The following is a 22,609-nucleotide window of genomic DNA, read 5'->3' as shown; positions in this document are numbered from 1 at the left end:
AGGAATATGATGTTTTTATGAGAGGCAATTATGGTTGGTCATTGAGGAAAATTAATTTTTCTACTGTGATGAGAAAAGATGTGTCCTAGATTCTTACTATACATGAAAAACATTCTTACAAGTTCTCAAAAACCTTTTCAAAATAATAATCCGCAGTGGCTATACCATCCAGATTTGAATAAATTGTCTTCAATAATCACAAAAAGAACTCACCTTATTACACCAAAAATTCCTCTTTAATTAAAACCCCGTTAATTTTATCTCCGCACTCCACGTTAATTTAAACCCCGTTAATTTTATCTCCGCCTAAATTTCTCACCCGTCCGTTTATTTTATCCCATTTCAATTTTTTTGTAACTTTTTATATCTACTGAAATTAACCCGATATTTTACGATTATATCTTAGATATATTATTTTATCTGAAACAATAAAGATAATAGAAAGCGTTCAAAGCGAAAGGACTGGAAAGTTTTCCTTTTCACAGGTTCTATTAAAGATAAACCATTTTTTTAGTCTTAAATAAATACAAGAGAAACTAAAATACCTTTTATAACGTTTTAATTTCCTTATTGTCAACTGTTTCCGCCTGAAATTCCACATTTTCGTCATCATCTTTATCTTTCTCAATTCCTAGTTCCTGTAAAATATTTTTCGAGTCATCAACATACTTCTGGGACAGGGGACGCTCGACCTCTTTCATTATAGCCACTAAAGTTGACAATTTTACAAGCCCACCCCACTGCTATTTTTATGGGAATCTCCCATACAGCTCAACCTGAAGTTTTTTGTTTTTTTTTCTGTCCTGATTTGGAGTGTCTTTCAGTAAATAACAGGTTGCTGACGTTGAAAATACGCATCAATTAAATACCATTTGAATATTTGAATTTCTTTGATTTGCAATTACCAGATGTTTTGAAATACAATTTAAGTTTCTTAGCCCCCCACCCTCCTTGTCACCACTGTCTCACCAGCTTTCTGACCCCTCATGTATCATATTGTCAGTGACGCCAATTCTCACACACCCCCTCTTGCTATATATTAATTTGAACAGGAGAGCTAAACAAAAAAGCATAACTTTTTCTTTATCAAAAACATTTGCAGGAATCTAATGTTGCGAAAATTGATTGTTAAAAAGTTGCGAACATTAAAAGTTGCTATTTATGAACATGTTTGAAACAAATTTTACCATTCATAAACTCAAAATGTAGAAGTCATTAACAAATCTTTTTCGCTAAATATCTACATAATATTTCATAAGATATTACAGCCTGAGGTCAGGCTCTCTGGGGTGGAGGAGCCTGATGTCAGGCTAAAGATAAAAGGTATACGTATCAAAGTCTTCATCGTTTCCTTCTTCATCTAAATTGTTATTTAAATAGTTATGTTACGTGTAGACCATGATAAACAGGTAAAAACGAAAACGAAATTCTGCTGAAATTCATGAAAGTTGCGGGGGAAAAAGATACGAACATGAAAAAAATTTAAAAGTTGCGGGAAAATAGTTGCAGATTCTGAGAAATGAATATTCTTTTAACAATAAATTTTGTGTTTTTCCTCGCAAGTTTGTCTTCCCGCAACATTTTCTCCCCACGACATTTTCTTCCTTGAAAGTATACATTACGTTTTCACAAATGCTCGTCATCAAAAAAGCTTTCTTTTTCTTGTAAAATTTCGACAAGATTAAAACTGGGGCAAAAACTTCAAAGCATAAGATAGCGATGACAGTTACTGTCAATTTTCTGCCATTTCTATCTGACTGTTGAACAGCAATTAACCACTTTCTCTGACAAAGAGGGGGCCTTGCGAATTTTGTTACGAACAATAACCCTTCATTTATTCTCGTATATCTTTAAATCTTCTCTACTTTATAATTTTATGAATTCTCCAGAAAAGGACGGAATGCAAATCAAATCACACATTCTTTACACAGAATACAAATTAGGTCAGAAGGGGGTGGCAGGGGTGACACCCTCAATTTTAATCAAGAATTCTGACGAATTTGCCATGAGAAGTACTTAGGCATAGAAAAATGATCTTGAATTTTGATCCATTCTCAGAGAGTAGTTCTTCTTACAGCACAACCACTCGCCACTTTTTTCTATTTGTGAACCTGTCTATATTCAAAGCTGCTATTGATAACTTTCATGGGAAATGTTAGGTGTAATTTAGACAGTTGTTGACAAGGGAATAGCCAGTAGGGGGTGTTAGGGTGTGTGACACCCCCAGATTCTCGAAGAATTGGTCGCTGAATCTTCAGATGGTCTACAAAATTTTTGCTATGTCAGTAAAGTCGTCTATGAGTAGACAAAATAGCACATTAATTTGTCTTCAAGGCTTCGACACTGGCTGTAGAACATTTCGCTTTTTTGATAGATAACAATTTTTTCATGAAAACAAGGAATGAATAGGCGATAACATGTTATGATAGGGTCATGGGGTTTATGCTAGTAGCAGTGGTGAGGTATCATAAAGTAGTTTTGATGAAGATTTCGAAGAGAGTTTATCTGTACCTTCATATTATGTTGGAGATAAACCTGTTGCTACGTACTAGCCCTTCCTTAATGTGAATAGCAACTTTAGTCTGAGTCCTTATAAATATAGCACAATGCAATTTTCCTAGGAAGAGAAGATCTCATTTTTAACAAGGTGACTCCACCAAAGCTGGAAACCCCCCCTCCCCTCCCAATCTCGTACTGTCACCTTTCATCACCAAAACCGTAAACCCCCCTCCCCTCCCTGCAATGACGTAATTTATATATGATCCCTATTCGCGTAAATTTATGATCGCATTAATTTGTTCCGCATTGTTTGATGTACAGCGTCATTTTCGTGTAAAAATGATTCATGAATTTTTAAGTTTTCATAGTACTTCACTTATTTTAATAGAAATGACCATGAAGCTTTTGATGTACTTTCATTTGCGAAATTCTAGGGCAATCAACAAACGCAAAAATAGCTTAAGCTTCCTGTCAATCAACTTAAGCCAATCAACAAGAGTGTGAGCAGAGTCAAACTCACTGATTGGTCAATTTTTGATTAAGCTTAAGCCCCTTCAGTATCTGTCAATTGCCTTTGACGTCATAACATAACATATCGTGTTTACAAAACTAAGGGTATAAGGTTGGCTCTTTATTGCTCCATATTTCTATAGACTCTTTAGGCTTGTTTTAAGCTTTAGGCTCTGAATGGCCATAAATTGGCAATGGGACATCGTATGTGAATAGAACCATATCTGCTTTAAATTTCCCTCTGTCCTCTAGTAGAAGCGAAACTTTGCGGATCGTCGAAATGATTTTTTTATGACCTGATTTAAAAATGGACGAGATATATAGCCAAAAAGATTACTTTTCTCCTGAAGACTGTTGTCCCTGCATGCATCAAAGATCTCTATTTTATGATGAAATACCAGGTGGAAACGTTTCCCGTTGCAAACGCTATGTCGAACATCAAGGCCACTTTCCTGTTCTTTGGGATTTCGGACGCGAAGATGTTCTAAGTGCAATAAGATGGAGAGGATTTTTCTGTCTACACAATCATCTTCTTTCTTGGATATAACAGGGCTTTTAAAAGTATTATCCCGTGTTTTTTTCTCGATCATGTCACTTGTAAGACTTTTTAAAGTTAAACTTAAATGAAGATAACAATTGACATCAATGTAAGAAATCGTGAAAATGTTTCGTTGCATGTGAAAGAATTCGTTCAACTGGGTGGTAATCTGATTCTTGCTTTCGTCCTCCTCTTTCTTCCTCGTCTTTTATTTTTAGAAACCTCTTTAGAGCTGTCAGGTCGTATTTCAAAATGAATCTTCGTATTCAAAATAAATTTAGTGAAGTATCAAGTAGATAGATAAATATGGATCCGCCACCTCTAAGCCTTTGAAATATTTATCAACACGCTCAGTTAGTGCCTACTGATGAACAAAAAAGTAGTACATTCAAAGTAAGGAACGAAGAAAAAAGGTAAAAGAGAGTAGACTTTTCCCTTTTCCGTTTTTTGTTTGTATTTCAGATAAGAGTTCCCCAACTCCAGCAATCACCAAATTTTTTGTCCTACATTTTATCTTTTGCCATCTGCTTCTAAGGCTTCCTAAAATCCAAAAGCTCATAAAGCCATCCTAAAATATTTGAATATAAGGTGCTGTCATGATGTGATCAATGAAACTATTATTTTGTTGAATCTAACTCAAAGTCCTCCTTCATGCAGCCGCCACTTTCAGCTGTTGTGTTCATGATAATTTCTCAGATACACAGAGCACTTCAGTTTTCAATAGAGTATAACTGCTTGAATATTGGATCAAAGCAAACTACATTCCTTTTCAATAATGAAAGACCTTAAAGAAATAGCTACAGTAGATTGCCTTTCGTGCATGCTTTCTCTAAGACTAGGATAAAGTTGATTGTATATTGCAAGTTTGGAAGGTACAATTTTAATATTGAGCCTTAATCCTTTGAATTAGCAACATTCACCATGAAAGACACTTAAGGGTACTATTCAACTCTCATTTTTTGAAACTGCCTTTACATGCGTTTACTAGTAGTTCAAAGGGCGTGGCCTGAAATTCTTGCTTTTTCCCCGGCCCCACGGCCTAGTGGATTGTGCCATCTCCGCTATCATTTCAAGCACAAAGCTCAAAGACAGGTGTAGGGCCTGCATTAATCAAATTTTCTGTTTTAGGAACGAGGTTTTACAGTTTCTTCTGAGATTATGGCTGTTATCTCATTCTGTCTCGCGATAATCGATTGATCAACACTTTTTTTATAACAAGCTAAGGCTTGTCTACAGGATTTGTTATTCTTTCACAGTGTTGTATCTTCACTGACAGCTTTGTCTGAGCTGGCCTTTTGTTAGTTGCTGTAGTCTTATCTTACAGTCGCAGCCAAATTGATTTGGAGAGTGCTGCTTGCAATACTTTAATCAGATTGATATCTTTTTGTTTCGAGATCTCTTCAAGACTTCTCTCCTTCAGTACCTTGACTCAAGCTCTCTTATCTGTCCAACTGTGACAACTTCATCAATTCATTTGTAATCATGTTTTCTATGAAGGCTTAGTCTCTAATCCAAGTTCACAAATATTAACAGATTTCTTAAACTCCATAGTGATTCGCCTATCTTAGCGAAATATCTCACGATTGCTCAATGGCTAGGCCCCATACCTCTGTTGATACTGATATATAGGGCTTATCCTTTGACATCAACATTTTCAGGATTGATTAAAATATTTTAACCAGTTTAACAGTTGAGACATTTCATATGATTTTTCAACTTATAGAATCAGACAAAAAGTGTGATAAAAAAATTGGAAGATAGGGCCGCTACAGGCCTATGACCACCACACCGTATTATTTTGTAAATCCAATGTATAGCCTAAAACACTTTTCTTTCCTTTGGTTCATTTGATCTTTGTCGCAATCAAAAGCAGAATTTGTCAGTTCTATTGTTTCCTCTTCGTAAGCAAACAGCGGATGTTTCCCGTAGTCAAATATGTACTTGTGTAAACAGACCCTTTTAAAAATCTGCCAGAGAAGTTAGATGGAGTTAAAGTCTGTATCGTGAACATGGCTTTGAAAGTTCTGTGTCGCCCTGGTTTCGTCTGTAATTGCATCCCCTTGTGTGCCACATCCTCTTGTGTTCATTGCCGTTGTGGTACCTGAAAGGTTCGTGATGCACTCCTTCTACTAAGAGATTTGCTCATTTTTGTCTATATCATACAGATACCTGTATCTCTGTCTACAACATAAGCTTTTTCCAGCCTAACTCTTCTCTACATTATCTTACTTGTCAGTGCTAATACCTATTTTGTAAGCTGTATGAAGTGAGTTTGAATATATATTTGCGCGTAATTATCAATATGTTTGGTTTTTCTTTCACCGTAGAGTGATCCACCTACGCATTCTTCCATTGTAGCAATTTTGTTTCATGATGTTTATATGTTAATACCTGTGCTGGTATGCTGGTAAATTTCTTATAGAGATTTAAATCAAATGTTTTGCCGCCCCATGACATCCAGAATTTCTTGCAATAGATAATTCTTAAGCTTCGGCTGATACAATACTATTTTTTGAGTATTTCTTTATAAATGGCCTGCGAGCTTTTCTTATAACCGATTAGTCAAAGGCGTTGATTCGAAACCGTTCCTTTTTCTATTTGCTTAAACATCTTCTGTTTTGATCAGCCGCTGTTTATTAACAAAAGTACTACACGAAACAGAATAATCATTTGTTCTATTTACTGCCAGTACATCTAACATTGGATATCAGGTAATTCTAGGCAGGTATTTTGCAATAGTAAAAAGCTTGGGATTGATTTGGCGATCAAATTTCAGTCTGGCATTGCAGATCGAACATTGTTCATTCTAGATCATCGCTGATATCGAAGAAATTGCTAGAAAAAGAGAATGGGAAGCAAGTATCTCGAAAAGATTTATCGACAAGTATGTATTGCAGCCTTAATACTGTAAATGTGTTTTATGCCGAGCAGCATGTAGAATTAAAGATGAGGTAACTTCGAATCTGACAGGAAAGATCTTATGTTTGGAGGTTGGATATTCTGTGGGTTAGTGCTTGCGGCAAACAAACTTTCAAAAGCCGTTAATGGTCTTGGGGAAAGAGTTTAACTGAGATAAAATTGTGAAAGTTTAGTGACAACAGGCCGCAACGATAATCAGTCCAATGCTGATGGAATTCGTAGCTACAGTTCTTGCTTAGTTTGAATAGTGAATCTTTTCAATTAAGTATCATAATTCGTTAGCGATAGCCATTTTCGTTTGAAAAGAAAATCCTAGAAATTTTGCGCTTATGGTGATACTGTTCTTAAAAATTTCGTACATAATTTAGACTCGTCGAACACCATGTGACTGATTTGATTGAAAATTATAGAGATTCTAAGATTACAATGTATCCACTCGTTTTGTATGACGAATTAGTAGCTTCAATATTTGTTAATGTTGAGATGTACAGGAATAGTAAACCAATTTGCATAAAGAAAAGCTTTCTTTGCTCGAGCAGTTCGTTCGTTTATGAATACAGTCTGATCTGCGGAGATGTAATTTATTCTGCATTTGGGATTGTATCCTTAACCTTGAATATCAACGCAATAAATTTCTCGACAATAACACTACAAAATAATCAAACGTTTATGCCACGTGAATCGATACAAATCATTTCTGCCCTTTTTTCCGGAAAGTTATCATCATTTGAAGGTTTACTGATAACAAGACTCAAATACTTCCAAGGTTGTTGAAGCAATCTTTATTTTGATCATCAGCTGTGTTAGTCTTGCTGTGTTTATCACCATACAACATACAACATTATATGCAGTAGGGTATGATTTGAGATGCTTTTTAGATGGAATATTTCGTTAATCATTCATTTGAAAGTGAAGTGACGACCAGACTTACTAAGGTCACCGAAGCAGTTTTTTTGGTTGAATCAGTTACAGTCTTGTTGTATTTGTTTCATTTCAAAGAACGTGACAACATAGGCATTTTTTTACTCTGATGAAGCCCTGGATGCCGGGGTGAAATATTAGTATTCGTTTAGTTTAATTTAATTTTGAAAATTTATCTTATTACATCGGATTCTCGTCGCCGTCTTGCTTTGTTACTGAATTTTATCTACGTATTTATATTATACTCATTGCAAGATTCACAGAATCCGGCGGACAGCCTATTCTGCGGTTCTTCCTTCTCACACATTACAGTCATCATATGCTGCCATATAGAGTTTTTTTACAAAAGTTTCGTTTATTAATAAATGTAACATTTTTAATCTTAGTGAAGTGACTTCAGAATTTCTCAGCACGGAGCTGACTGTTGATGGGTATGAAGATATATCACACGAAATTCCTGACGAATAACGATTGTCGGCAAAGGTTTGTTGTTTTATTTTGGATTTAAAATTTTTTTCTTCCAAAGCACACTAAGATTTACTTACTCCTTTTGTTAAAATGCCATTCAATGATTTTCGAGCATCAGAGTTGCCTACCTTTCTCAATCTTATTTGCCTACCTTACGTTGATCTTAAAGGCAGGCTGGGGGAGGTTAGGTGACGTAGGTGTGTGGTTCAGTTACGAACACCAGTTTCGTTTAAAATAATCGCTCCTGATTGGCTCATTGACTTGTTCGGGAGATAAATCATGCCCGTCTTCCAGACATGCGCTAGCCCCCGTTTCAGGGTCATCGCGCATGCGCATTATCACTTGAAGCCCTGGCAGGAAGTTCAAGAGTTGTGTGGTCACAGGCAGAACCGTTGTGCGAATACTGTTATTAATTGCTCATGTGCAATGACCCTGCAACACTGATTGGTTTAAGACGGTATTGTTTCGAAACAAAGGACTAAAAGTTTCGTCTCCCGAACAAAGACTTGTGGCAAGGGTAGCAGGGCAACCACTGCAGTCCCTAGCTAGATGCTGGTTGAGTGCGTTTCTTGCGTCCTTTGAGTCGAGAATCTTTGAATGCACATTGTGTATGCTCATAATTCTGGCCTGTCTCGTATCTGGAAAGCTCCTTTCTTCCTTGTACCTTTAAAACGATTTCAAACTTGCCCCCTGGTACAAAGCCTGAATTGTTTAGCACTTCATCCATTGAACCATTGAACAGTCTGTTTTCCACCGTTCCTGAATCTGATAAGTTACGGTAGATAGTTGCAAAGAGCAACATTTGGAAAAATTTGAAAGTTAAGTTTTAACGTTTAATTGGTCTTAGATATTTTTGCAATTATCTAAACTTCAGCGGCGATTTCTTTATTTGATCATATTGGCCCTGTTAAAAGGACACCGGATTAGTTTCACATGGTATTTACTGACCCACTCCGATACGAATATTAAGCTCTGACACGATACCGGATTCATTTCGTATGGGATTCACTCCTGTTCACACGGTGACGCTACGCTTCAACACTGCTCCGAAAAATCCATTGTCTTGAAGAAGTTGCGTAGCAACGTGGGATGTTCTTCGTTGTTTTCCTCTTTTTCTGATTAAATTTTTTGACGTAAAATTACTGATACGCTGTTTTGTTTTGAAGAAGAAGTATTTCGAAATCAATTTTCAGACAATCTAATTTTCCTTTGCATTAATCTTGTGAAGCTCATCATCATCGCAAAGAGCATATTTATTGTTTAACTGCGATCCACTGCCATTTCATGTCTTGAAAAGATTGCCAAGCTGTTTTTAAAATCCCGGTTCCGGAGCGAAACCGTATTGGATTCATTCGCTCACGGTTCACGCAAGCTCAAAAGTGATCCGGTATGATTCCTTTCATCATTCATAGCGGATCGGTTTGAATCTGCACAAACGATTCAAGCGTCGTCCTGTGAACAGAAGGCCTATCCGATATGAAAAGTGATCCGATACTAAATGAATCCGGTATCGTGTGAAAAGGGCCATAGTTCACAATATTTCCACCTGTTAAATCATAACATGGTGATATGCCTTGAATATTGTATAGCTTTATCAGTAAGCTTATCTCAACAAAATAATCCGCCTTTTACTCATATCGCTATTGGATATTCCTTTGCAATGAAAACAGAAATGCCAACATGAATTGTGCAGTGATATACAAAAATCACAAAAGTTGAAATACCTACGTTTTATTGAGGCCTTTTTTATTTTAGTTGAATAATATTGTTGCTTATCTATTCTGAATGAAAGCAGCCCCCCTTCTTCACGCTGATCAAACCTCTGTCAAGAAATTCAAGCATTGATTTGTTGAAAGGAATTTTCAGCCTCTGAATATAGATTGTTGATGCATTGAATCATGTTCGTAATAATCTTGAAGTAAAGAAGGAGCAAGTCATTTATATTAAAATGTTGCCAGCTGGTGACCAGATATAGCTATCTGTAAGAAGGTCAAGCCATAGCTATCTACATTATAAGTTCTTTTGATATACATGGCTAGTCAAGGAAAGGACTTCAAAGTAAGCCTTTAGTGCCGTAAAATTTGAAAGTAGCTCGAAACAGTGGTAACATGACACAATAAAGCACTCTTGGCCTAACGCTGCTCAGAGTATAGACGTCGGAGAATGCCAAAAGGTACAGATATGTATACTTTAATGAGTACCGAAAGTAATATTTTAGCAAAACGATAATTGCGCATTGATGTTGATTCTTTGATGCTGTTCGTTCACTAACAAATACACCAAACGGCTAACGTGTCATTTCCAACTTGCGATACGTCTTATTTTACGTGCAGAGAGCACGGAGCCAGAGAAAAGATCAGGCGTATTTTATACCATGATTATTCGCGACTATCCTTGACTAAATTACAAACTAAAATTTACATGCATTTATAAAAAAAATTGATTGCTGAAGCTATGACATGCTTCGAATGTTGTTGTAAGTGACATGCTGAATGTTGCGGAGCTGTGAAAGAAGCACGCAAAGGAAAAGTAATTGGAATGAATGAATGTAATGGTCCTAGCATAAATATCGAAATATTGTTACTACAATATGTTTGAAAAAGATGTTTGATTGGTTTCGATCTGTGCCTGAATATGATATTCAAGTATGACATTCCTCCGCTTTCTGTCCAATTTCAACAGAAAAACATCTCTTAGATATACAGGATGCTTTTTACTCCACTTCCTTTATAGAATATATCAAGGAGCCCCACTAAGATTACACGAGAGTGGATTGGATCCAAAAGAGTACAGATAGGTCTTGCGTTTACACGGAAACTGGCAGATCCGTATACTTTTGGATCCGCTATCCAAACTGTTTTGGGATTGCTTTCAAAGGTGATCCTGTATGGATCCGATCTGGACCGGATCCCGTGTAAACGGGTGGATCTGGTCCAGATCGGTAGTCCGTGGCTTTTTTGCACCAGGAAACCGAACATCAAGTTGACAGACTACTGTGTTGAAGAAATATTACGAAATGTTGAAGATATGTCGTTGTAATTCTTCCTCATATTTTCCCAATTCTGCCCACCTGCTAGCTTTGCAGTTTTGTAGTCCAATACTACTTTTTAAAGTAGCACAGTTTCTTCTTCAGTCCACGAAAACTGACCCTTTTTAGCATTACCTCCCTCCATGTTCAGGTTGAACTGTGCTTTGATCACGAAGTTCTGAAAATGCCATATGCACACCAATATTCGATAAGCCCATGTGTGTAACCTGTTGAATTCATCTGGATCCGTTTCCGTGTAAATGCAAATGGTTCTGGATCAGATCACCTGTAACCGCATTGCCATTTCAGGGATCAGATCCAAAAGTATCGAGATACTTGTGGATCTGATGTGGTCCAGGTCTCGTGTAAACGGGGTCTAAGACATCGGTTTTGCCAAATGAAGGTTTTGCCTACAAGAAACCATCGTTGGAGAAACCATGCCCAGGGGTAGAAATTTTCCTTCTGAAATCATAGTTTCATTCAAACTCATTTCACATTTTGTCGTTTTGTGCAAACAGTATTGATAATGAAGCTATCGGTCCACAAAGAGATCATCAATATAAAATTGCATTCAAGATTAAAAAGCATTGGCTAAGTTAAGTGCATGCTGTAAAATCTCGAATTCAACAGCACTTTTGCTGATTAGTCTTTCCTTTCTGTGGATCTAATCGCTGATAGCTTCCTGTCGTCATCAGTAATCTTCTTGCTAAGAAAATAATGCGGTTCCGAATTCCTTGAAAGGTATAGCTTGATTGCTATGTATTTTCATATTTTCCTGTTGATGACCTTTTTTCAATTGTTCACGAAGCGTCTACGGTTTCTAAAATCTTGGTTTACTCCTTCTAAAAAAAAGCAAACGAAAGCGAACAAGTATTGATAATTTCAAAAAATTTGTTTAAGAATTCAAACATAGGTGTCTACAGTTCCGAGTAAAATATTTTGGCTCTTACCAAACTCTTTTGAGCATGCTTTAAATTCTCTTTGTGTTCATCAGGCACAAATCGAAAGAAATCGTCAATATGTTATATATTATTCTTTATCACTCCACAACCGACAAAAACATACATTCTTTCGCAAGCTGTGGGCGCTGTCCCTCTTAATGTGCGGATATTTGCTTTTGAATAACTTCATTGCATCTTATTTTTCCATGCCGGAATCGGAATTCAAATTTTAGTCTACTGGTTCTATACATGTTTATAATTGATCTGAGTATTTCACCAATCGGTAAAATGAATATGTTTCCTCATACCACCAAGAAGATTTCCTCACAGGCTTGGCAAGCATTTTGCTATTCAAGAAACCTATCATGAGTTTAAGAATGCTGCGGGAACGCCCTTTGCAGAAGAATGTCCGAATTAGCTCGTTTTCCCCTTTAATAACATGATGTTAAAATCTTTCTTTAACCTGTCGCATGCTTCCATTTTTCACATTGTGCGAACGGTTTCGCTCCTTAATGAGGCATCTATGTCTTCTCTTTGCAAGGCACCTCTGTGCCAAAGGGATCTTGAGTCTCAGTTTCAGAAGAAGATCGCTGTAAGGATTCATTGAGTCCAAATCCCACCTCTTATTCAGGAGACCTTTTTTGCCTTATTATGCATGCCTCTTTCATAATTAATAGGATATGACTGTATCATATCACAAGGCCTCGCTTGCTATTCAGTACGCTCAGAGATGCGCACCTTTATATGTTGCTCAGTGGCAGCGAGGGTGTGAATGCTGCGAATAAAATCATTACTCGCCAGTGGTTTTCGATTCAGTTTATTGCAAGGTAAATTCATCACGATCATTTTATATCATAATCTGTCTTGTTTTTATTTTTCACTGCATTTTAAAGTATTTTAATTTTCTACTCGGGAGAATAACATCAACAGAGGAATGTATTCACTTTGATAAAAATAGCTCCCTCAGAGAAATAACATTGCCACATCCCTCATGAAATCAGGCATTGAGGCTACATTCCCTCATCACGGGGAGCAACGTTGGGCCGTTGGTGCATCGGCACAAGTTGCTCCACCTAACCCAAATAAAAACCTTAAACCTTAGATATAGCTTGATTAACTCAAGTGCAAGCTGTTTTAAGTTCTGGGCAGGGGATGGACAAGAAAAGATCACTTTTCCCCACCCGGGAGCCGATGCACCAGCCCTTCCTTAGATTCCTAAGGTATGAAAGGGAAAGACAAAATGTGACAGGATAAAAAGCCGGACCCATCCTAAACCAAAAAACAACAAGACCTTTTAAAGAATACTGTGATGTAAGTAAGCTCTAATTCCTAAGAGAACAAATAAATTTTAAAAAAGACTTGAAAAGGGAAGAGCGTTGAAAAGTCTACCAACAATCACGATATGCCCCACCCAAACGCTTAAATACCCTCATCAGAGCCAAGGGACCAAGAACTCCGTGTAGAGACCCAAAATACAGAACCCCTCCGGCCTATATCCCAAATGCATCGAAAAAGGGGCATACAAGGACCAACTGCCAGAATGAAAGCATGATAAATGACACCCAAAGGGAAAAAGACAATTCAGATAAAATAAAGCCCCTAGTAAATAAAATTATACAACATCCCTCGTGAAATTAACTCTGATAAAACTTCATTTGTTAATAAGTTATACAAGCAAACCGCATTATACAAGTTAATAAGTTTCGTTTAAATGTTTTACAAACCTACCATATAAGTCAAATGAAAGGAAAATACATGAAACTGAATACAAAATAAAGTAACCTGTCTATTTACCAATATAATACAGTACTGAGTCTAAAAATTACGTTAAATGTTATTAATATCACACCTGTCTAAATTTGAAAGCATCGATATCGCAGTTTCTATGAAACCTGATCCTTTTTGTAAACAATTGCTTTTCTCCAAGCCAGGTTGTTCTCAGGCATTTAACTTGCATCATACTATCTATTAAACCACCTTTCCATTAAATTTGCATTTAGACATACGGTTATCTTATTTACTCTGTTGTTAAATCGAAAATTTTGCGCTGCACACCTGTTAAGTTCAAAGTTTTCTCAATTTTCAGTATATATGAAATCATTTGGATATGTAGAAATTCGCGGAAAACCCAGGAATATAGTAGATTTAGTTAAGATGGATAGGGATAGTCACTTGTAGGTATAATCACATAATAGAAATGTAACCTCTGCTCTGTGATATAATGATGGTGTAAGGTGTTATTTGTAGGACATTCTCTTTTGAAAATCATCAATTTTTGTGCGCCAAATAGCCAAAGGTTGCGTGAAATATTACCTCTGTCTGCAGGGCCGATATGAATAAAGGACAAGGCAGTAGAATTTTAAATGTTTATTTATCTAAGGAGAAGAAAGTAAACTACAAAGCAAGCTTTGATTAACTCATATATTGTTAAGGGATGACATAGTTTGGTTTTCTAAAGGTTTAGCTATTGTAACCAACACTTCTCAATAAGCCAAACATGCATCGAGTTTTCAAGTAAATGTTGGAGATTCGCCTAATGGGAAATATTGAAAATATGAAAATATTTCCTTTTGTTTCGATACAGAGCATTCAGGTATATTATAAGGGGGCAGACGAGACAAAAGACTTCAGAACCCAGCAAATCCGAATTAGCGTAGAAGTAATGTAATGCAACTTTCTACGTAGCAAGAACAACAGCGTACCACATAATGAGGAGCTAATTCATAACTTGATAAGGAGCTAACTAATAATCTTGATCGGAATTTTTTTCTGACTGCTATATTAATTTTTTGAACGAAATTACGTAAACTATTCGAGGAAAGGACGACGCCGAAATCTTTCCTTATTTATACTATAAATAGGTGAAAAGCAACCTACTGTTCTTCTGTTTTTATTGCCTTCGCAAGCTTTTTTTATCAGCCGCTCTTTCTGTGTGACGTTTGTTTAATGTTCTCTTTTAGACCCTGTTTGATATAATCTCTAGTTTTATGTGCTAATGTGGTGGCGAAAAAAGAGCGAGCTAAAAACAACTGTAAACCGAACAAATATTGCGTTGTTTTTCTGCAAGGAAATTATTCGCAACTCACGCTAACCGCAACTGCTTGCACGTTATTTTATTATAACCGCAATTAGCATGTAGGTTCTCCAATATAAAAGAACAGTACTGCCACCATTTAGTTAAGGTGTGTATGTATTTTGCAAAGTTTTCCCCAGTGCACAGCAGGTGGGGATATCAGCGCTTTTTGTTCCGCATAATATCCATAGTTGAAATCCAGAAATACGACGAGTATGTTGATGAATTAAACTGGTCACGTTGCATGTGAGTTACGAGCTGCTTAGTGAGCTGTACTATAGTGAGGTAAGTAGTAAAATCAAACTTTTGGGTAAGTTTATCAGGATTCATAAACAGAAGGATCGGAATTCAAATGCCAAATTATCTTTAGATTAGAAAAGATTTATAGAAGGGATAATTCACTTTTTTTCAGGAAATACATTTCTGCTTGTCTTTAGACATATTTTATTCGACGTTTATAACCTGAGAACTTTTGATTTCGCTTTTCCTTGCTTTCTTTGGGTTATTAATTTTGGAAACGATTTTTGATAAAAAAGAAACTTTTTTGGAGATCACTGTAAACAGGAAGTAAATTGTGTGATTTGTGAACACACATCTTTGACTTGGAAGGACCTTTAGTGATAGCAGATATCCCTAACTTTTGTACGCAAGAGTATCCGTTTGGTAGTAGAACGGCCAACCAAAATAAAAAACCAAGACTGGGGGAACCTCTCCAGGAAACGTTCTGAAGTTCATTTATTAGTTGATTATTGGACTTGCTAAAAGTCTCTTTTTCCATCTAGTACCATTTGTTTGGTAGACAGGGAAAAAATCGTATCCCCTTTTACTTCTTTCAACGTTACTAGTGACTTAAATTGACTCTAATAGATCCTATGAGAAAACTTTACTGATTTTACTGCCCAAAAACGCTGTTTTAAAGTGCCATTTAGCATATGGTTTTCTGAAAAGCGCATACTTAACTGAATATTTAAATTCGCATTAATTAAATTCATGAAATTAGTCTCTTGCTTTGTATTTTTTAAGCAAATTCAAAAATCTATGTTTGCATTTAGATACGATTTTTTCCAGTTTGCGGAAAGTTCTATGTGGAAAAGCGTGTAATTTAATGCCGACACTAATTTTCTCGCTTTTGTAATTTATTTATAGTTAACTAATTTTTCGTATGAAAGCGAGTTCGTGAATTTCATTAATCACTAAAAGACGTGGTATTAAATAATTAAGTTGTAGCTGCGTTTTTACTATTAAGGCATAAGGTGAGCTTGCTAGCTGCCTAACCGATTTCATACTGACCCAATCCAGTAATCGGCCATCGGATCCAGATTTTTGCTTCCCCATCGAGCTTTGTATCACTCCTAACAATGTTGTCACCATATGCGCAAACGGCTGTTCCATCGAATGCATTTTTTAAATACAGTTGCATCATCATGAAATGACGTTAGACCAAAGGACGTAGGAAAGACTTTGAAAGTTGAAAAGTAGACAAATCTAATGCCATCTCGACTACGCAAAATTTCCAACTAGGAATTTTTTCATTTCTCTCTTAGCCAAGAGCCAAGTAGATTTATGATTAATAATTAGGCATTAATTAACAGAAATTAGCATTTTAAATTCATACCAATATTATACAAAATTGGTGTACAAAAAAGCTTAAATTAAGAAAGGACATATTTCAAATATTAGAGGCGACCTCAAATAATAACTCGAATGCACTTTTGCTTTTTAACAAATACAAATTGCTTACAATGCAAATGCTGATTTTAATGAAAAGCCCGACAAGAAGTTTGAAGAGCCTCTTTCCTATAAAAAGAATAAAATTGAAGTATAAGCGAAAAAAAGAGTTTCCTATGCTTTAGTTTATGCTTCGAGGAGGATCGGATTTGAGTTGTTAGTAAGATTAGTCTTTATTTATTATGAGTACACTGTTTTTTAGCTTGCCAAACAACTATTTCGCTGGAAATCAGATGATATTTTCAAATATTTCTTGATAACTAATTTCCTACACGTTGCTTTTCGTTTCAGGCCCATATTAAGCTGCTTCCATGCGGGCAAATCTGGTTCGTCTCAAATAAAGCAAGGGAGCTTGCACCTGAGCCTATGCTGAGAGATGATTGAGTATCGATAAACATTGTTGCCCTGTGCTTTTGTAATACTTAGTGCTCTGTTAATCTTTGCGTCGCAAGGCCGAGTGAGAGAAATGCTACAATGAAACCAGGTGATGGTTGGGGAGAACGGGAAGTTTTCTTCATGCAGATGTTCACTTCAATCAATGTATAGAAAATGAGCTTCTTCCGAACAACTGATTGCAGCCATTGTTGTTTTAAGTGTTTCAAGAAAAGGCTTTTGTGGTATTCCGGTTATTTAGAGATGTTTCGAGGATAAAACTACCGACAAAACATAGACAAGAACAATTTTCTCTTCCAAGGCAAGACGTGTTGCTGATTTTGTAACTGATAATGGCAAACAGCACTGTCACATATTCTGTGCCTTTAACTGAAACAGAGCGAGTAACTGCTGGTGTTGCGACGGCTATTATCGCATTTGCAGCCTTGGTGGGTAACGGCCTTGTCTTCTGCGCCTTCTGCAAATTCAGAAAACTCCGTACGCCAACAAACTATTTCATTTTGAATCTTGCTGTCTTTGATTTCCTCGTTGGGTGCCTTCCGTTATCGTTTTGGGCCTCATATTTGCTAACTGGGAAACCAAGGAGAAATTCAACAAGCTTCGACTTTGTGTACTGGCTGTGGGAAGGTCTAGATGTATTATGCGGCTTTGGTTCTGCAACCAGTTTATCATTTATCGCTGTTGATCGATACATTTGCATAAAAGACGCTCTCCGATATCATTCGCTCGTCACTGGTACAAGAGTCAATATATGTCTTGCATTGATTTGGCTGTATTCTTTAATTCCAGTATGCCTCTCGTATCTTAAGACTACTGGATTCATCTCCGGGGCTGTCTTCCGTTATTACATATTCATTGCAGGACTCGTTATCCAGGTATGTGTAATGGCGTTCTGTTACCTAAATATCTTCCTCGAGACTGTGCGTTTAAGTAGACAAATGCAGAAAGTACAGAGACTTGGAAAATTCTCCTCAACAGTTGGCGCTGCTAAGTCAGGCTACGGTAACAGCCAAGCAGACATGAACAGTTCCAGTGCTATAACCACAAGAAACGGCGCCGAATGGAAAGTGCCTGATTCTTATTTGAATGATAGTCAAAGTGTGGGTCAAAGTCAGAGGGCCTCAGATGTTCCTACTAGAGATGTAAATTGGTGTAGGAGCAGTGGCTGGGACGAAGTTGAAACAATACATTTGAAGTCCCTCAAAACGCAATTTGGAACGCATCGCACGACTGATAACAGTGAAGTAAACAGCAACAAAGCTGCGGAATTGAAAGCTGCGAGGACTCTAAATTTTATAATGGGGGCTTTCTTACTTACATGGACGCCTTTTATCGCAACTGTAATGCTGTTCCAGTGGCATCCGAAACTTGTGACGTTTAAGTTGTCCGTTGTAACCAAATGCTTGCACTACTCAAACTCTGGAGTTAACCCCTTTCTTTATACTGTGTTGAATAAGAACTTCAGAAAAGCAGTCGTTAGTCTTCTGCTTTGTAGATCAAGCAGAAGTAAGGATTTTTAGAATACATACTAATTTAACCATGTACACGTCGAGCTAGACCAAGCGAGTTTCCTTTGCTTAAGAAAGTCCAGCTTTTAACGACCAAAATAACCCAGAATTGTTCTAGTTAGTGATAAAAGCATGAAACTTTCACAGATTACTGATGACCCTTTGGGTAATGAATCCTGATAAAGTGCCAAGTCAATTTAAATCTGGAGCTGAGATCTGCGCATGCCTCCAAACATGCGGCATGGAACGAGACTTTTTGTAAGTCGAACAAATCTTTGGATTGTTTTATTTTTGTATTAAAGACGCCGAAGGGCGTAAAATGAAATGTTTTCGGTATATAAAGAATCATTTAACCAACCATTTAAAAGCATTGATATTTCAATTTCTCAAAATTTTTCTTAGATAGCTCTTTATTTAAGTCATGTACTTGCTAGGTTTTGTTGAACCGTTTCAATTTGTTGTCTTCTTTTCGTTTGAATTTAGAGTAGTGCGTGTACTTTCTTGTTTTTTATTTAAAACTGAAAAAAACTGCTTCATTTGTATATGTCATGCTACCTGATCACTTCAAAGTTAGGTTTTCCGCCTACGTTTCTAGGTCTTATGCGCCTGTAAGAGCAAGGGCTGAATCCATGTTATAAAGCTTATTTTGAATAGCAACACCCGATGGTTATCTATTGATTGTTCAGTCCTTTGACACAGAGAACGGCAAAGAAGATGAAAATCACACGGGTTTTTAAATTTTGAAAATGTTTTCATTAGAACTTATATCAATGACTCAGTTATTATCATTCAAATGCTGATAGCAGGTTTTCAGACAACTGCTAAGAAGTATCAACAAATCAAGTTTATATTAGAATTTTCCGGCTGTTTGATAAAATACGACAAGTGCTGGCCGTTCAGCAGCCACTTTTTCAACTCTGAGCAAGAAGATGCGCACAAGTCTCTAACCCAACTGACATAATTTTTGACGTAACTTGCATTAGTATGAAGTATGTAGCAGATGAAAATGGTTTTTGAGTACGAATGTTATATAACTGTATAATCGGTAACCTTGCATCACTGTTAAATACAGGTAAAATAGGCTGTCAAAGATACTTGAAATATGTTTTATATTTCACATCATATTTGACCTAGAAGTCCATTTGTTGGTTATTCAAGCTGCGGAAGACAAGAAATGAAATGATATCGCGAAGAAGCCGCCTCTCGTGAATGGATGTACCAAGTATTAAGGTTTGGGAGATATTAAGATTGAAAAGTGGTTTAGGCCGTCACCATGTCTAGCTGCAAGCAGCATTTCAAAACATGATATTTTAAGGTTGGTCGAAAGCTCAATCGAAAACATCAACACCATTATGGCCAAGTGGTTAATTTGCGTTACTTTTGATACAAGATAGGTTTCTTGATGTCTTAATGTCTCATTCAAAGTGATCAACCACTTTTCACTGTTTTTCACTTCAGGCTACTGTCACCAACCTATAATACTGATTTAATATTTTGCTTATCCTGCTGTTCAGAAAAGATATCTCTGTTTTTAGTTGTTAATGTTATCAAAATTTTGCACCTTTTTCGTTTGCAAATCTGCAAGAGTCTAAAGTTTTTCTGGATCTACCCCTGAACTGAACTGCTAATTTTTCTTTTTCAATTTCATAAAGTATGTTGCAAAATCTTTGACGACGTTTATTGAGCATGAAATTATTTGAGAGAACTTTTGAATCTATGATTCATTTTCTAAAGAATAAAGAATTAATAAAAAAATAATCACTTTTATCACTAAAAATCAAATTAATCACACACAAAATTGATTTAATTACAGATTAATCACTAGTGATTATTAATCTAGTACACCCTTGTCAAGAGTGATTTGCCCCTCGAATATGCTCTCACAATTTACTTCATTTATGATATCTTATTTCAGCTACTTCCCATTTTTGTATGCAGGATTGAAGATCGATAATTAAACAATATGATAAAAAGGATTCATGAACAAGCACTTCGAGTCATATGCAAAGATAGCACCCAAAACTTTGATCAGTACTTAACCTAACAATATCAGTGCCTGCATCTGAGAAATTTAGAGCTGCTTTTGATTGAAATATATAAATTCAGCATAAGATGTTATTGCTACTAGATGCATACAATGTGAACTTCAATAAAAAACAACAAACATGGCACTGAGACTATTAGATTTATTGGCCGAATATTATGGCAAAGATTACCTATAGAAACTAAAGAATCTCAATCACTAACATTTTCAAACGAAACGTAAATTAGATCGGTAATACTTGTAGAACAACGGTAGAACTAAGCAAAACTTTTCTTGATGTTAAAGCTTTATAAATCATATATTTATAAATAACTAAATCACTACGATTGTAATAGTTTTGATTTATAAAAACAGGATAGCCAGTTACAAATTGCCTATTTAATAGAGAAATTTGTAATTGTAGTTTTCACTGGAATTGAAAAGGAAAAGTCTTCTACATATAAGATCATTTAGCCTGCTTATTTTCGCCGTGATATCTCTTATTTTAGTTCTTTCTATAACAATTTTGAAATCGTATAAATTTCGTGTTGACTGATGTCGAGTGTCTTAACGGTTTTCTTTATAATTATAATCCTGGCTATGATAGTCATACCAGCGAAGAAAAGATTGGACCTTTTCTACCCTGTTGGCTTTTTATTTTTACGATCTTATCAGTTTATTGAGTTATTTCCCGCAGCCTCACTGTCTCGTACGCTTATGCTGGGGGCATGGCCAAAATCAACATTTAATGCACGGGGGTAGTTTAATATACGGAAGGGTTGATAAACGTAAAGCAAAGTTTGGAATGAGAAAAGGGGGTCTTCAAAAATCCCTAAAATGAACGAGGGGGCGTCATCTACGACTTTACAATTGCGCGCACGCTAATAGAAGGCTCAAGATTAAAGGACGGGTGGAGCTGCAATTGGCTTTCGGTCTCAAATTTGATAAAATTTGACCGGGCAGTAATGATCTACAAAATAATAAATGGTCTCTGCCCTGACAATTTGAAAGAAAGACTTGTCACAAGATCCCAAATATGTAACTATTCAATAAGAAATTGCCTTCACCTAGACATCCCAAGGCAAAACCTAGAATTCTCCAAAAGGAGTTTTTCTACTGTGGTGCACAGGGGCGCCGGAAGCACGGGGGCAGCGGGGGCAGCACTGTGCAAATGTGAAAATGGCACTGTGTTTATGCAAATGGAATAAATATATAAAATCTCAAGTTCTTGGGTGAGATAAAACATTAGTGCGGTTAGGAACAAAATGAAAGCAATTAAAATATTGGGTGCATTTGTTATGAACTTATATGCAATAACGCTATTTCTTTCGGCAACACTCTAAAATGTAGGGAATTACTTTAGAATTAGGTGAGTGGCGTAACGGAGGCCCCTTTAACGAACTGTAGTTGAGGTGAATCCCACCCCATGCATTCTTTGATTCTTTATCACGTAATGAGAGAAAAACTCAATAAACAGGCTGGATAAACCGTAAGATTATCAATCGATAAAACCGTGCATTCTTTCCTACATCAACTCAACAACCAACTACGATCAACAACAAATCCAACTGATTAACAACTTTGGATTAAGTAAATTACACCTAAACAACCAATCAGAAGTAAGAATAATGTTAATGGGATTAGTCATATGGCAATTAGTTCAACACGTTTACACATTACCTCAGCAACGATTGTGTTGGCTGCGAAAACTAGAGAAACAGAACTGTAATTAAAGACACATAAACAATACCTTATAAATTTACAAAATTTCTAAAGAAAACATGTGGGAAAATGCTGCGCAGTGGAAGGTTCTCCGACAGTAGTAGAGCATTTCAAACACTAATGCAATACGCAACACTAATCCAAGTTAACTAGTAGAAGCTTTAATTGAAGTAATCTAAAAGCTTTTAAAAAAGAGGTGAACTTTCAGCGATGAGAGAAAGAGAGGTGAGCAAAGTCATCAGAATTTATAAGAAAGAAGTTTCCATACCAATAAAGAAGGTAACAAAGATGGAAACCCTTTTGATCAATCATAACTTCAATTGAATGCCATAAAGAAT

General features: G+C 36.3%; 1 protein-coding gene across 3 annotated transcripts in view; it reads left to right on the top strand.

Annotated features, from left to right (window-relative positions):
- LOC135682465 (deoxyguanosine kinase) overlaps nucleotides 1-22,476 on the top strand; it is a 27,872-nt gene extending 5,396 nt beyond the window's left edge. The window contains exons 7-9 of one of the 3 annotated variants that reach the window (XM_065197367.2): nucleotides 6,358-6,431; nucleotides 7,774-7,870; nucleotides 16,917-17,349. In XM_065197367.2, the coding sequence (XP_065053439.2) occupies nucleotides 6,358-6,431; nucleotides 7,774-7,855 (156 nt within the window). In that variant the 3' untranslated portion in view covers nucleotides 7,856-7,870; nucleotides 16,917-17,349. Of the gene's footprint in view, nucleotides 1-6,357; nucleotides 6,432-7,773; nucleotides 7,871-7,920; nucleotides 10,029-10,051; nucleotides 12,652-16,916; nucleotides 21,962-22,377 lie in introns of those variants that run through there. The other 2 variants (XR_016144692.1, XR_016144691.1) reach the window with 2 other exon arrangements.
- Nucleotides 22,477-22,609: the final 133 nt, after the last annotated feature.

This window comes from Rhopilema esculentum, chromosome 16 (genome assembly GCF_057945365.1).
Source record: "Rhopilema esculentum isolate cy_ngs chromosome 16, ASM5794536v1, whole genome shotgun sequence".
In the NCBI taxonomy this organism is placed as follows: Eukaryota; Metazoa; Cnidaria; class Scyphozoa; order Rhizostomeae; family Rhizostomatidae; genus Rhopilema; species Rhopilema esculentum.
This window is presented reverse-complemented; position numbering and strand designations above follow the sequence as displayed.